Below are 17,440 nucleotides of genomic sequence, written 5' to 3' on the forward strand. Positions count from 1 at the left end.
ATAATGATTTTAAACACAAGTAGGAAAATTTTTACAAAAAACTAATTGCATTTCAATTTCATAAATGATTCAGGGTAGGTTCTAAATAATCGTCCCTTTGGGATACTTCAGAGTTTCCTACCTGTTTTACAAGAGCACAGAGAGCGATTATCTACTCACTCCCTTTTCTAAAAGTAGAACAGGTACAACAAAAGGAAGTGTGCACCAGCATTAATCTCTCTTTTTTGAACACATTTGAAAAGGACAAAAATGAATGCTACCCTAGTTATTGTACAACATGGAAAGATTAATCTATTGCCTGGTCTGCATGTCAAAACTTTGCACAAACCAGATACTGAAGAGATTTAGTTAGTGCTACAAAAACATAATTAACACTAAAGGAAATAAAATTGTCAGCTAAAAGCTACCATTGCAGTCTTACCATATAGGGATCTTTTTTATTATTTTAACCCAACAAGAAGTCTGTCAGAATAGCAGACAAAGGAAAGTCATACAAACATCTTAATTACATGTTTGCTAATATTCCCAAAAGTAATTTTTCACATGGATTTTTTAGTGTATTCAAATCCAGCAAATCAGTCATCTTTCATTTTGAGTTTCAACTCAACATAATATTTTTACTAATATAAAAATTGTCAAATTTGCAGGCTCCCTGATGAGTGAGTTGGGAAAGACAGGGGGGTGGGATGAAATTGGTCTTTGTCACTGACAGCAAGCAGGTTTGCAGCAAACCAGTAGTCTGCTTCACAACAAGTGTAATTTTCTGTTCCATCGGAAGTCAATGGACAAATAAGGCATGGTGCAAATATACTACTGCTCCATTAGGAGCTGATTTTATGCCACTGGCAAAATCCAATTTCAGCCTGTCATATAGTTGAGCCATATAAACTAGAAAATCCCAGGTAAGAACCCCAATCTGTTCTTGGTTAGCAGATATCAACCAGAGTAACAGTAGAATGCCAGTCACTGCTCACAGGTTAAAAGGGAAAGCAAGCCGGGATCCCAGCTCCTGATTCGCATCCAGTGACTCTTGTTGGAAATGTGACTGAGTGAGCACTGGATGAGGACAGGATTAGGCTTGTTGTAATGCCTTTGTTGGTCAAATAGCTGGTGGGCAGTTACTGCCTGGTCACAAATAGAATAATGGCCACTCGAGCCAAGTACTTGGGGGATCATGTGAAACTGATCACTAGCAGCAGTCAAATGCCTTCAGATGAGGGAACAAAATGCCAGAACATACAAAATTAAATATTTTAATCCATAATATCGACTAAAAAGGAAAGCATATGTGTGAATGCTTTTTTTCTTCTGGTTGCACCCTTGTATGAAAATCCTGAAGTTATTTGTAATCTCTAATTTGCTTATATAGTAAGTAGCTAGTCCTTGGTACTATTTTATTTACTTGTTGAGTTCACCTCACTCCCTTTATGTTAGTTTTGCCATTAACTACTTATACATTTTACGGATACCAAATGAAAAGAAACATCTGATTTAAATAAAATTTCAAATTATTTGCCACTTTTGAGTTTATTTCAACATTTTTGACTTTGTTTCAGGCTTAACATACCTATGGGTCTAATTTCATTTAGGACCTCCAATCAATCCTGGCACCAAGCAGTTAACATTAGTAGTAGCTTAATGGAATTTATGGTGAACGTTATTTAAAATTGCTTGTGACTAGAAAGTCAACAGGAAGGGGATTAAAAAGCAACATATAACTTGAAATGTTACCCCGCTTTTACCTCAATAAGACCCTCTTAAATTAATTTTTTTTTCTTAATTAAGTAACATATTCAAGTTAGGGCCCCACATATTGGAATCAAAATCAAAAGCTATCCACCATTTCAACATCAGTCTCAAACATAATTATGTTGTTCCTAATTGATCTGGACTGTGATATTCAAGTTATGGTACTGAGATATATCTCTCAGTAGCATAGCTGTCCCTTCCAGTCTTCACTCCCAGAGGGACAGCCTCCCCTCCTTTCCTTCACTGCTCCTCATGATGCTCCTTCCCTCTCCTCTCTCTGCAATTCTAATGTGGCCATTGATGGCCATGATTTTATCAAGCTTACAAAAACAATTCGAATCAGGTTCAGTAATTAAAATGCACTATTCTATGCAATACGGAGCCACACAAACCAGGTACAATCCATACTCTATACCAAGTCAGTTTATATAGGCAATGGAGACAGTGAATTCATATAATCAGCCTAAAAATTGGGACTAGGATTAAACCAGTCTAGTGCTCTCATCTGTTTATTATCCATTAATTCCCCACTGGAAAGATACCTTTTGGCGTCACAGCTTATTCGTCACTGCGCTAAGACAGTTAAAGGAACAAAGTGAAAAAACATGTTTGATTTCAAACATGTTTTAACGCTGGTGTTAAAAACAAAACTTGTGATGGTCACTAAGAAGTTACAGGATAATATTTTAATACCATAAGGAGACCCCATTGCAACTCATGAGTGATTACATTTTCCCACACCTGCGTGAGATAAAGTAAATACCCACCAATCCTTTGAGCATGTGCTTTTTATCTGTACCACACCATACTCTATCTTAGCTCACCAGGGTTTCAACTACTTAAAAAAATGGCCTGGATTCTGCAGTCCACAGCGAAGCGATAGCTCTGGCCGCTGACCTTGAAAAATGCTTCCCACAAAGATCTAGTGATCTCTGTGGTGTGGATTTGTGGCACCAAATCAAGGGGATCTCCGGATGTCCAGTAACAGTGATGCCATCGAGATGTTCTGACAGACCGCAGAAAGTAAAATGCACAGATTAACCCTCACTTTTGATAAATTCTACAGAGAGTGAAAAAAAAATTGGGACATACACATTAGAAACTGAAATATCAAATAAACTTTAAGAAAAAATTATATTACTAAAATGTGAAATGTTATCATAATGGAAGAACTTTACATTGTACAAATATAAAATTAGTTTCCAGGGTCAGGAGGGTTCTTCAGCAGAAGATATGCCTTAGTACAATATTTAAAACCTAGTCACACCTTATTAACAAGCAGGAACATTCTATAGAATATTTAATAATGATATTACAGTGCGAAAGGGAAAGTTCTCTTCAGTTTAGTGATTTCTAGAAGATTGCAACAATGTAAACTGTGGAGGTGCAGGGAATCACTGACAGTAACTTCTGGATTTCCGCGTTTAACTGCGCATGTGTGGGCACCAGAACTTGCTGTTAATATCACAGTTGTAACGGCAGCGAACATTGACAGGTTCGCTGTCATTATAACCACAAAATCTGAGCCCACGTCTTCTAAGCAGAAGGTGCAACATTGGCTGAGCAAGTAGAGCAGCTATACTCAACTGTTTCCTATCATGTCAGGTCCATATATTTGGAGTTTAGTGATAAATTGATGTGGTGCAATTTAATTAAACAGGTAGTGCCTGCATTTTCAACTGCTACCTGACCAACGATTAACTCTAAATGTATACATAACGTGCACAAATATTAAAATTAATCATGTACCTTTGGGAGTGGAGTTAAAAGAGATAGACATCAATTAATAGTTCTATCTGGAAACTTTGTTAGTAATGAAGAATTAATTGTATTCAATAAAATATTTTTTAAAAATTGATTTCCAATGGTCTATACAATCTAGCCATATGGTCAGTATCCATGGAGGATGCAAATCTGCATATGACACTCTACAAATTTGCTGGTTATCTGACATGTTGAACCCTTACAGAAGGCAGGCAATTTTCTCCAGCATGCTACCAAAACTTATATAGGTCAGAGAAAGGGGACACTGCAGAGAAAAACCTTAGCTGGAGCAAAAGCTACTTATTTGGAGTAAGCCATATAAAAACAAATAACTAAATAAATTTAAAAATTAAAAAATGAGGAAAGCAATAAATAAGCACACACAAGGTTCACCAATTAGCTTTAAAATTTTTATTAATTTTTTTCATAAAGGGACAAAATGGGCATGTGAACAGGATAATGCAGACAACTGCCAAAACACAGACAGTGGTTTCCAATAGACTCCTGAACTTAACACAGACCAGAAACAAATACAATAAAAGCCAGGTTGTAATGACCTTTGGTCATCTAAACAAAGAAAAAAATTAAAAAATAAAATGGAAAAAAGTTCAATTTAGTGCATCCGTTTTGAACAGCGCACATAAGCAATAATAAATAGTGAATCCCATAGTAAAAGATAAATTTCAAGTTACAACAACAGCTTTTATTACAGGAATAGAAAAGGCCGATAACAAAATATTCTGCATTGCCATTTACAAAAATGTATTGACTCAAGCGGCTTTAATATGCTTTGCATATGAAATTTTCCCAATCTAAATATAAAGCACCATTTAGTTTTTGGCAATGAAAAAACTGCAAACATTTAATTTACTGCATATGAAGTTAGATGCTGGAATGTAGTAGGTGAGAGGTTAGGAGACAGAAGCACACTACAGAACAAACATTAACTTGCAGTACTGTATACAGTATGGCAGCAGGAAGGGAAAGATATGTACAACCATCCGCTTTGACCATTGGCGTGACTTTCTCAAGTTACCCCCAAGTAGCCGTTATACGACCTCTTATCTATACAATGTCACGGGCGTGTACTTTTTTTGTTTGTTTGTTTTTTTTGTTGAAACGTACAAATAATTCGCACTATATTATCCTGCCAAATTAAAAAAATATACTGTGGCAGCCTGTGTTTTTTTTCCACTACCAAAAAAAGGTACGTTGATACCTTTAAAGAACAAGCAACAGTTAAAAATACAAGCTTCAATATAAATACTATAGTGCCTACACTAGGTGAACATTTATTTCAAATAACCATTCTAGAAATACAGAAAAGTAGAGACCATAAATGTGTTTAGCATAGGAATCAACATGTGTGCATTTTCCTATAGTTAAGTACTATATATATATAATCTTAAACCTTTCCCCAATGTGAGTTTTATACAACCTGAAGAGCTGTGTATCCAAGGCAGAGTATCCACTAACTGTATAACATGTATGAGTCTTGACAACCACCAAGACACTGGAACCCTAAAATATAGTTCTCCCTAACACAATGAAGTGTCTTTTAAAAAAAAACTTACCATTTATACTTTAAAAAAACTGTACAAAAATTCTTGCACTGTAGGAGCGAGATTATTTATTCTAAATCCACTGCAGTCCCATTATCGTCCACTGAGGAGACGTGCTGTTAAACTGTGTTTCTTTATATTTTATATTCTTTTTAAGTTTAGCCAGGTGCACTATTCTAGTCAATGACTGGCAAATTGACACTAAACAATCTGTTCATTTTTCTTTCCTTAGTATTTTAGTAAGTTTTTTTTCCCTTAATTATATGTTTGTAAACTGGGAAAATTGTACAGTGCACTTAATTGTCCTATCTGAGCTGTCTTTTATCCTTTTGTCTTTTTGCTCAGCCTCTGTACCCCTGATTAAAGAAAGGGCATAGAAGTCACAAGCGTAGTCAAGTGCGATTTAAGTACAAGCTGGGGGTGGGTGGGTGGGCTGGTACGAGCATTAATGTATCATCTTTATGTTTATACAACTGCTGTGTTGAGTGTGAACCAAGCATGACTTTAGGGATCACAGATGGATACTGTGACATTAATGGAATTGTCAAGACTTTTTCTTTCCTCCTGTTTAGTTACTTTCATTTTGCTTCAATATTGAGAATTGGTTAACTCACTGGTAGCCAAAACAATCAGGTGCATGATGTGGAACCATCTCTTGGGTCAACACAAACCCAAGGCTACTCCTCCAGTACTGAACTGAAGAATAGAAAGAAAACCAATACAGTTTAAATAGATGCAAGGCACTCAGATTATTCTTATTCCTTTAACCAAACAATAGTATTCATCCAATCATCTTCATCAAATTTATTTTCTTCTCCAAAAGTCAAGGCCAGCAATTGTTATGTTCTAATTTAATATATTAACCCTTTGAGGACAGATTTTTCTTTTTGAAAATAAAAGACAGCTTTAACAGTGCGAATTCCAGTCTGTCCATAGAGGGTTAAACAAAGGAAGAAATGGGGAGGGTTGTTTTCCCTCATTTTTGTTTTCCCTCTCTATGTTACAACTTAAACTGTACATGATATGTGTTACAGGACACTATGCAGCATGGTAATCTTCTTTCAAAGACCAAAACAAAATCAAGAGAAGGGTAGTTACTCAACACCAACTGAGGACAGAATCAAACTGCCGAACATACCATACATGCTGTCTAAAAAGAAAAAAAACAATAACATACACAACACGTAAATTATTGCACAAGAGAAAGGCTCGAGTTTGCGTAAATGCAATAGTATTGCCCCGATACAAATCATGCATTCATCAGTGACATTAAACCAGTTGTGCTGGCATCAAGCACATGTTCCTTACGTCCTCAGCTTCCACTTCGTTTTGATCACAAGAGAATAGAAAAAGCTATAGGGAACTTGAGCATCAATACACCTAATCAGTTTTTATATCATTATTTAACAAGCGCTCACTGTGCCATTTTTTCATGTGTTTCTCGAGGGTACTATACACGCTAAAAGGCATCTGACAAATTTCACATTTGTAAACGTCTTTCCCCACCTGACCGTGCGTTTTCATGTGTCGCGTGAGCTTGCTACTCTGGGCACAGGCGTAGTTGCACAGGTCACATTTGTATGGTCTCTCGCCCGTGTGGCTTCTCCGGTGGACTGTGAGATTGCTGCAGTTCTTGAAGATTTTGCCGCAAAATTCACACGTGTCACTTCGCTTGCCCTCTTTGGAGCTGGGCCGCCCAGGACCAGGTCCAGTGATGTGGGGCGTGCTTCCACCACTTCCTGTGCCACTGCGACCTGAGATCCCACCGTCCATTTCTCCTGGAGGAGTGGAAAAGCGTAAACTTCCATTTTCTGAAGAGTGCTCAGATGAAGTTGCAAAAGGTGATTGTCTGGAGTCTCCAAAACTGAGGAATGGGTCTTTCATCTGTCGCGAGGCTGCATAACCAGCAAGCCACTGTGAGTAAACATTGTCCGTGGGAGCCAAAGGTGCTGATGGCAGGTCAAAGTCTTTCTCAAGTTTAATGCGTTTGGAAAAAGGGCTGAGGGAAGTCGGGCTTCCTAATATAGGCTTCTTGGATAAGCCCCCAGAGGCCGATTCACCTGGAGAGGAACCTCTACCGTTGACTGTACCATCATCTGTGCGATCGGATTCACCAGCAACTGAATCTTCATCATAATTATCTCTCTGCACTTCTGTTTCAGACGAGTGATGAGTCCGCTTGTGTTTTTCAACAAGAACTTGGTGGAAAGCCTCACCATAATGCTGCATTGTATTCATGGCAATGCTATGCATCACTTCAGGCAGAGACCTCTTCTCCTCCACAGGCCTTGAGCTGTTCTCATGGTGGCGCCCACCCTCTAGACTGACACCAAAGGCAAAATCAGACCTATTTTCATTTTCAGGTTCCTCCTCCTCTTCCTCCTCCTCCTCCTCCTCTTCTTCCTCTTCTTCTTCCTCCTCCTCTTCGTCCCCATTTTCTGGAATCATATTGGCGTCTGTTTCACTTTTGTACTTGGCTACTGCAGACTTGAGGGCACTGCTGGCACTGCCAACAAGATCACTAGTACCCGGTTCAGGAGAGCTTGCAGTGGAAAGTCCATCGTCTGACTTGACTGTCATGGGTGAGGACTTGTGCAAGTGTGTTTTCATGTGTCTCTTTAATTTGCTGGCCTGAGTGCAGGCATGATCACAAAGGTGGCACTTGTATGGTTTCTCACCAGTGTGGCTTCGGCGGTGCACTATTAAATTGCTCTGAAACTTAAATGTTTTCCCACAAAATTCACAGGACTTAGACTTGAGTACAGTTTGGGCTGGAGGTGCTGCGGGCTGGAGGGCTGGGAGGGGCGGTGTGCTGAGAAATGGGGATTTGTTGCTTGACTGGAATGGTTGCAATAGTCTTTGCATAGGGCTAGGCCGGTTCGGTGACAATGGAGGAGTGGAGGTGTTGCCAGCCAATTCTCGAAGTCTCCTAGAGAAATCCATGGATGGTGGCTCAATAGGTATGGAGTTAAGACGCAGTACCCTGTCAAAGGCACTGGTGTGATGTGCTGCCACCATAGCCATCTCCTCAGCACTCAGCCGATCCATTCGATGCTGGTCTAGGTGATGCCGGGGTGGAGGACTAAACAACGGAGGTGTAGGGGGAAAGCGGCCTTCTCCGAGCCCTGGAGTTTCCCGTGTGACAGGCCCAGACATTCTCAGCAGGTTGAAAGGACTATTGTCTGCTACATGAAGTCCATGAAGTGGAGGTTGAGGGGCACAGTCTGCCCCAAGTCCTGAAGGAATGCCAACCCGTGGGGTTAAGGGACTTCCATGCTCAGTCTCCAAATAAATTCGGAATCCGTGGGTGTTCTGGGCATGTTGGAGGAGAAACCATGCACTATTGAATGGCTGTTTGCAAGTTGTGCAAGTGTAACTGCTCGGCTCATCTTTTCCTGCAAGAGAAAACAAACAAAGTCAGCATGAGGGGTAACTGAATACCAGGTTCAACTGCTATTGAAAGGAAAAAGTTTTAAAGAAACTCAGTACTCAGATTTAATGGAAAATTAAAAAGCACTGTGAGGCAACTTGAACTAAGCCAAAATAGTCACCATTTTCTCACCATTCGAAATGGCTGTGAACATTTCTTTTCTATCTTGTCAAACTGCTCAGGATACTGCTTCCCTGCCCCACCCCTCAAGATTATAGACCAATTTAGTTTCAATCACAGAATCCCTACTGTGAAGAGACCATTCGGCCCATCGAGTCTACACCAACTCTCTAACAGAGTACCGTACCCAGGCCTTTTCCCTCACCCTATCCCTGTAGCCCCACACATTTACCATGGCTAAGTCAGCTAACCTACCTGGCCAATCCACCTAACCGATACATCTTTGGATTTTTGCTCTCCATCCTTTTTAGGGCAAGTTTCTAATAGATAAATCAGATACCAATATGGATGGTCAACTTTTCCATTGTGACTCAGGATCTAGAGGCAACAGTTAAGGCTTTTAACAGTGCAAACACTTGAATGCAAGCCTGGATCCTAACCCTCCTATGCAAACCTATTCTGCCCTACCCAATCTTGGGGTTGACAAAAGATGAGAATCACAACTGTTTTGTTTCATTTCATCTTCCCTCCTCTCCTGAAGACAATGGCACATGTTGAGGTGAGGCATTACAGTCACTGCGTCATCCTCCAGAACCTCATCCTGCTAGCCCATTCCTCATATAAGAGTCAAGGCATTGAGTGCTGACCAGATTTCTAATCAACATTCACTTCCGTCAATGCTGAGGCCTAATGCAGAATCCCCACTGCTGACCACCCGAGAGCAAACAATTCAGTGCAGACCAGATATTAAACTGGAATCTGCTCATCCGAATGGCTCAGCTGCAAAATCTGATTACCAACAGGGCCATCAGGGAGCTGTGCATCTAATCCCTACTGAAATAAGTAAACAATTGATTGAAATTGTAAGGTGATTACATTACACAGAATGAACAATATTTTGCCCATAAATCTGAAATGGAAAGAGCAATGTGGTCCAAGTAACAAAAAAGTACAGAACACACTAATCAAAGGAAAAGCAAAGAGCTGCACAATATTTATATAAATACATAAATAGAATAGTATGTAACAGAAAATGACACCACATGATGAATGCAGACTCCAAAATTACATTATGTGGCACTGACTAAAGCATATTTTTTATTCATTTATGGGATGCGAATGTCATTGGCAAGGCCAGTATTTACTACCCATTCCTAATTACCTATGCGTGGTTCTGATCAGCTGCTTTCTTGAACTGTTGCAGTCCATGTGGTGTAGGTACATCTACAATGCTGTTCAGATGGGAATTCCAGGATTTTGACCCAGCAACAGTGAAGAAAGCTCAACATATTTGAAATTTCTTTCCCCGTTACGTTAATGGGGGGACACCAACTCATTATTGGAGATTTGATTGAGGTCTTCAAAATAATGAAAGGACTGCATTCAGTCTCTGCGGGTTGGTTATCAAGCTACAAAGTTTGGAAAGAACCGGGGCACGAGTGTAAGTTGCATCACCACAGAATCAGGTTAGGAGTGTCAATGTGCTCCCTTTTACAGAACGTGACTGCTGAAACAAGTTGAGCACAGAGTGAGTATTAATCTGTTGCAAGCATTAAAATTCCCCAGTGTGCCCAATTTAACCTCACACAGGTATCTCCCAGTCACCATCATAATTGTTACAATTATGAGGTTTATAAAATCATATTTTGGGACTGTAGTTTTACATTTAGGGTAACTGAGGGGGAACATACGACCTGTTCTATTGTCTCCCTGGGCAGTAAGCCTGGATGATTGGATTGTGAGAAATCAAAGGAAGGTTTAGATTGTTTTACTGAGAAGGTGGAAGGGATTTATGCTTGGAGACAATGGCAACAGTCACTGTGTTCACCCATGATAGGCTCGGAGTCTTCCAAAGCCCCAGAAAGGTGTTGAAGGTATCGAGGTTGTTAACAGTAGATAGCTAATTAGCATTTCTACCTAGTTACAAAGTTAATGCATTTCACATCACAGAGAAGAGGGTAGACGTAGCCATTTTTGAGATCAAGATAACAGGTTTCCCTACAAATCAATGAATAGCTCAGACAGTCAACAGCAGTTCTGTGTAGTCAGCAGAGGGAAGAGGTTGCTTGGCTTTGCGAATTACAGTAAGAGTTTTAACAACACCAGGTTAAAGTCCAACAGGTTTATTTGGTAGCAAATGCCATTAGCTTTCGGAGCGCTGCTCCTTCATCAGATGGAGTGGAAATCTGCTCTCCGAGAGCAGATTTCCACTCCATCTAACGAAGGAGCAGCGCTCCGAAAGCTAATGGCTTTTGCTACCAAATAAACCTGTTGGACTTTAACCTGGTGTTGTTAAAACTCTTACTGTGTTTACCCCAGTCCAATGCCGGCATCTCCACATCATGACTACCATTTGCGAATTACCACAGCCAGATGCAGGAGGGAGATGGTCTCTCATAGATGGCTGCAGGATTCATTTCATAGGATTCTGGGAGATTCATCCTAGAATGGCTGAAGGCACTGATGGTGGATTCAAGAAGCTCTTTGAAAATTGAAGTACGAACGTGCAGACAGTCACTTAAAGTTACTACTCAGCAAAAGAAGATACGAGAACCGTATGGAAAGTGGGAGCAACTGTGGACTCTTTCCAAAAGAACTGTGATTCTGGGGAGAGTGCAACAAATGATAAGCTTTAAAGGGAAATGTTCTCTAGAGTTTAACATACAAGTTGTCTACAAATTAAAAATGGTGTTTAGTCAATAGTGCTTTTATTCATTTGTCAATGTAGAAGTTTTTACTTTTGTTAAAGTAAAGTAAAAGGGGACTATGTGACCTGTTCTATAATCTGCCTGGCAGTAAGCCAGGGTGATTGAATTGTGAGAAGTCAAACGAAGGCTTAGACTGTTAGTTAAAGTAACATTTTATCAATGTGAAATCTTGATGCGTCATTCTTTAAGCTGTTAACTGGAAGTTAAACATTATCATTTTCCATGGAGATTTTAACAACTTTGATTTTCTTCAGGAATTTCCCAGAATTCTTTTTCCTAATTCTTTTAGGCACAGGAATGGTAGTGGATGGGAAAGACAGCAATGGTGAGCATGGGTGCTGTGGCTATGTTGGTGAAAGCACTAAAACAAAATCTGGTGGAAACAATTCCATTTCATAAATCACTGAGTGAGATGCAAACATAAAAAGATTATGCGATGGGGTTATAGACAAGCTCAATGGATCAGTCCATTCCTAACCTTCATTTTCAGATGTTTGGTGAATAAATAAAATGTCCGCTAGTATCCCACTGTGCAACATGATGACCATAGTTTATCTTACATGCTGACTCCCAATATGACATCAAGCCTTCAAACTGCAGTGATCCTTGATTTGGAACAAATCAGCATCTAAATAAATTGTAAATTACCTTGCATCTGAGTTCTAACAAAACTAGAATTGAAAATAAAAATATTACTAACAACAATTTGAATTAACTTCCTGTATAAAATCCATGATGTGATTTCTCAGAAATATTTTCTAGCAGCAACTCAGTTTCACATAGATGATAACAGAGGTAGACCTGGTTGGATAAAATGTCACTATGTACCATTCATTTTAATATTTCCTATGAAACATGACAATGATCTATAATTTATACTGCTTTATGACTCCTTCGGATTATGTTATTTCTTTGGATCAGATGTTAATAAAATTATCTTGGCTAGAACTACCAGTCAATACTGGACAATATGTAAAGATCAGTGGAACAAAATAGAGACATTTTGAAATATGAATGCTAAGATGTATACTTAAAGTTCCATATACAGACTGAAAGACAAATAAAGAGGTGCTTGAAATTGCATGTGCAAAAAGAACTCTATAAAGTGCATCCAGAAAGGAAATGTCAGTATTTCAGCCATCTGATCAGAGCTGAAAAGCTCTTTTGTAGAGGCCAAAGTTGAGGGAAGCAGAAAGAGGGGCTGACCTAGGTGGAGTTGGATGATGGACATCACAGAGCAGTTGCAGACAAGCTGCAGTGCATGTGTGAGGATGGTGCAAAACAGACAGACACACCATGACAGCAGATCTCCTGGTAGGAATAGTTACAAACAACAGCAGTGACTACCATAATTGAACCCCAATTTCCTCAGTGAATTGTTAATAAGTGACACGGGGCACAAATGATTAAAGAGTCTTTTTCTCTCTCTTGCAAAGCTTAGATGGAAAATGAACATAGCACAAATAACTGTGTTTACACCTTAATCTAAAGATATATGTCTTGATATGTCCACTCTATCCTTTTCACATCTTTAAACTTGTCCACAAATATATTTTAAAAGCAAGATTTGCTTAACGAATCAAATGCTACTTGTGGCAATGGTGGCAAAATGTTCATGCATCTTGACTTCCTTTTCAAACTCTCCCTAAAACCCTTCATCTTCTTACTTCTGTACCTTTAGAAATCTTCTCAGAATTCATCTCTCACCAACCTTTAGAAATTGTAGCATAATAAGCAGACAGACATTTGCATTACATGTGAACACCATAATCAGGCACCTTGATATTTAAATCTGCGCTGGGCTACTTTCTGAGGCATGCTCCAGATTCCATATAGAATTAAATGAATGGAATTGATGACAGTGTGCCAACTACAGCTTTACAACTACAGAGTACAAACTGATGAGCCCTGGAAAACACACAATGTGTAATTCAAATTCCAGCCAGGAGTGAGTGACAGAGAATCCAGACTCTCCCTTCACCATCATTCTGCCTTGTCTTTAATCTCCATCACTGGTGCAAAGGTTCCGGTTCAGAATCCACTGCAGTGCAATTTAAACATACACCAGATTTTCAGTTCATACTGAAAGCCTTCAACCCATCATACAGAAGAACAACATTTTAACTCTGCCCAAATGAATTAGCTTTGTCAGAGTTAAAATTGACTCTAGTCAAGAACATTGAACATAATGCCACAATGACTGATCATAATACTGGTCAAGCCACATTGGACCATTGTGACTTTAGAAGCAAAAAAATAGAAGTAGAAGTATGCCATTCGGCCCTTCAAGCCTGCTCTGCCATTTAACATGATCATGTGTGGTTATCTAACTTAGTACCATTTTCCCCTTCCCCCACCCCCCCATATCCTTTGATCTTTTTAGCCTCAAGAGCCAAATCTGACTCCTTCTTGAAAACATACAATGTTTTGGCCCAACTGCTTTGTGGTAGTGAATTCCACAGGCTTACTACTCTCAGTCCAAAGTGATCTACTCTGTATCATCAGACTGTGACCCCTGGATCTGGACTCCCCCGCCATTGGCAACATCATTCCTGCATCTACCCTGTGTAGTCCTGTTACAATTTTATTGGTTTCTAAGAGGTTCCCCCCTCATTCTTCTAAACTCCAGCAAAATATAATCATAACCGACTCAATCTCTCCTCCTATGTCAATCCCGCCATCCCAGGAATCAGCCTGGTAAACTTTGCTGCATCACTCCATAGCAAAAACATCCTTCCTCAGATAAAGAGGCCATAACTGGACACAATATTCTCACCAAGGCCCTGTATAACTGCAGCAAGACATCACTGCTCCTGTATTCAAATCTTCTCGCTATGAATGCCAAAATTACAAAATTATTGTAATTTGGTCATTTTGCTCTAGTTATATATTTTACGAATGTGTCCATTAATGACAACTTTAATTCTTGGTATAGTTAATTGAAAAAGAAACTTACACTGAACAAAATACACAGACCCTTAATAATTTGAAAACAGGATCACCCAGTAGTAGGAAGAAGCTCAGCCACGTGAGGTCAGGTCAGGAGGAGAGCCAGGTATCCATTCAAGTCCTCTTCTTAGTTGAAGAGTGAGTCATAACGATTATTGTGGGGACATGGCCAGTGGCAAGGCTGGAGAATGTATCGTGCACGGTTCTTGGCAATCTTGTCTTTTTTTAAAGAAATCTCTCACAAATGGTGTCTGACAAAATGCAGCTGTTCAGCAGCCACTCATCTGTCTGCTTACCCTTGACACTAAAAAGCCAATTCTCACCCCTTTGTTCCCTTTTAGGTGAAGATAATATACAGTGCCAAAAACATGAATAGTTGAAAGAGGGTAACACTCGTAGTAACACAGCATCACTCAACCTTATCTTAGCAAGTACTAGCTCAGAGACTGGCACTACACATACTTTAGCGGTTAAACAAGAAAGGTAGCACGGTAGCACAGTGGTTAGCACTGCTGCTTCACAGCTCCAGGGTCCCGGGTTCGATTCCCGGCTCGGGTCACTGTCTGTGTGGAGTTTGCACATTCTCCTCGTGTCTGCGTGGGTTTCCTCCGGGTGCTCCGGTTTCCTCCCACAGTCCAAAGATGTGCGGGTTAGGTTGATTGGCCAGGTTAAAAATTGTCCCTGAGATGTGTAGTTAGAGGGATTAGCGGGTAAATATGTGGGGGTAGGGCCTGGGTGGGATTGTGGTCGGTGCAGACTCGATGGGCCGAATGGCCTCCTTCTGCACTGTAGGGTTTCTATGATTCTATGATTCTAGGTCTGCAATAGGCCATCGGAGCAAGGGCAGGGGCATAGGGTGAACCAGGAATCAGATTGTCAGAGAGAATCCATCCTAGTTCTGCTGCAGAACAGGTAGATAAATATCTAGCGGGTAGAGCATATAATAATCTACACCAAGATCAGGACTTCGAAGTGCATTGAGCAGCAATGCACACAATGGGGAATATGAAAGAGTCCAGCTCCATCTTGTGTGGGATAGACCAGTCATGGCATTGAGTCCAAACAGTCAACCATGGACAACAGCTCTGCCAGTTTTGCTAAGAGCTCATACTGTTGCAATAGTAGCTCTGGGGACTCGCAATTACTCAAGTTTTCCTTCCACAAAGAACAGTATGGATAGGAGTGTGGGGAGCATTATAAGGGCTTTCAGAGCAATGCTTCAATCCTTCATGCAGAGCAAAGGTAGTGCAGAGACACAGCCCTATGACTGTGACATTGGCTCTGTAGGAAAGACATACTGGTCAGCAGAGGATGACAGTATACCTCCAGGCTCTAATCCAGTGTCCATGATGGTTCCACATTGCCAGCTGGACCAGCCTGTTCCAGCCAAGCACTGAAAAGCCACAGCTACTTGAGGTCACCCGCTGCAACGTTTAGTGGATGATCAGCCAACCTCATCCTCCGAGTTTCCAGCAGCAGACAAACCTCGTCATAGATTAGTTTAAATAAATGAGCACGGAAAACAGGCATCGAGAGATTGCATTATGATGATTTCATGTTATCAGACAAGTAAAATTTGCAAAACCACAATGTTAAGTAAGGAGCTTTTTAAGCATTGATATTGCTCCTTATATGCAAGTTATGTAAGGAGGACCCAGGAGGTAAGAGTGTTGGAAGATGAATAGAAGAAATGCGTCAAAAGGGAGGTGAGAATGTAGTGACACAATAATAGGTGGAAAGGCTCTGTTGCAAAAGGGATACAAACAGTTTACAAAAGAGATATTGATAGGTTAAGTGAGCAAAAAGTTGGCAAATGGAGTATAATGTGAAGTTGTTCATTTTGGAAGGGAGAACAAAATAACACAGGATTATTTAAATGGAGAAAAACTGCAAAAGCGACTTGGAGGTACTTGTGCATGAAACACAGAAAGTTGGCACACAGATGCAGCAGGTAATCAGGAAGGTTTGGAATGTTGGCCCGTACTTCAAGAGGGTTGGAGTATAAGAGTAGGGAAGTCTTGCTGCAACTGTACAAAGTACTGGTGAGCCCACATCTGTGATCTTATTGAAACATACAAGATTCTTAAGAGGCTTGACAGGGTAAATGCTAAGCGGTTGCTTCCCCTCATGGGAGAGTCTAGGACCAGAGGACATCGTTTCAGAATAAAGGGGTGCCAATTTAAGTCTGAGATGAGGAGGAATTTCTACTCTGAGGGTTGAGAGACTTTGGAACTTCTTGTCACAGAGAACTGTGGGGGCAGAGTTCTTATGTAAATTTAAGGCAGAGATAGATAGATTGTTGACCAGTAAGGGAATCAAGGCCAGGACAGGAAAGTGAAAGTGAGGAATATCGGATCAGGCATGATCCTATTGAATGGGGGATCAGACTCAAAGGGTTGAATTGCCTACTCCTGGCGGCATGGTGGCACAGTGGTTAGCACTGCTTCCTCACAGCGTCGGGTTTGCTTTCCAGCTTGGGTCACTGTCTGTGTGGAGCTTACACATTCTCCCTGTGTCTGCAGGAGTTTCCTCCGGGTGCTCCGGTTTCCTCCCACAGTCCAAAGATGTGCAGGTTAGGTCGATTGGCCATGATAAATTGTCCCTTAGTGTCAGGGGCACTGGCTGGGATAAATGCAAGGTGTTGTGGGGATGGGTCTTGGCTAGAATTGTGGTCGGTGCAGACTCAATGGGCCAAATGGCCTCCTTCTGCATTGTGGGATTCTATGATTCCTGTTCCTATTTCTTCTGATCTTATGGTGTGTTCGAAGGGAGTGTTTGCTTTAGAGAATTTCTCCTCAATCACTTGTCTGGCAGCTGCCAGCTCGATCTTAGTCTTCCACATCATCCTCTTCTTCCTCATCCCTTTTTTCATTATTTTCCATCACCATTTGCTCTTGTGAAACCTACAAGCTTTGTCCCCTTGGAATAGCACAGCTGTGTGGCATGCAGCAAAACTACTACTAATCTGGAGATTCTCTTGGGGTTACACTGCAGGACTCTGCCAGATCGGAATAGGAGCTTTCCTGAGGATGCTTAAGAAATCTCTCTGCCAGCAAAGTGACAGGGTGCAGCTTCAGCCAAAAGTCAGCTGTCATTTATGTCAACATCCAGGGTGTCTAAGGATCATTTTACCAATTTGGCAGCTACTGCAATTCATG

The 17,440-nt window shown here is 40.5% G+C and overlaps 1 protein-coding gene across 4 annotated transcripts in view; it reads right to left on the reverse strand.

The window, feature by feature from the left end:
* The window catches only part of bcl11aa (BCL11 transcription factor A a), a 215,371-nt gene that overhangs the window by 92,751 nt on the left and 105,180 nt on the right, over positions 1-17,440 (reverse strand). For 2 of the 4 annotated variants that reach the window (XM_078229899.1, XM_078229898.1), the window contains exon 3: positions 6,582-8,470. In XM_078229899.1, the coding sequence (XP_078086025.1) occupies positions 6,582-8,470 (1,889 nt within the window). Of the gene's footprint in view, positions 1-3,911; positions 8,471-17,440 lie in introns of those variants that run through there. The other 2 variants (XM_078229897.1, XM_078229900.1) reach the window with 1 other exon arrangement.

The sequence above is a fragment of the Mustelus asterias genome, chromosome 15, assembly GCF_964213995.1.
Source record: "Mustelus asterias chromosome 15, sMusAst1.hap1.1, whole genome shotgun sequence".
In the NCBI taxonomy this organism is placed as follows: Eukaryota; Metazoa; Chordata; class Chondrichthyes; order Carcharhiniformes; family Triakidae; genus Mustelus; species Mustelus asterias.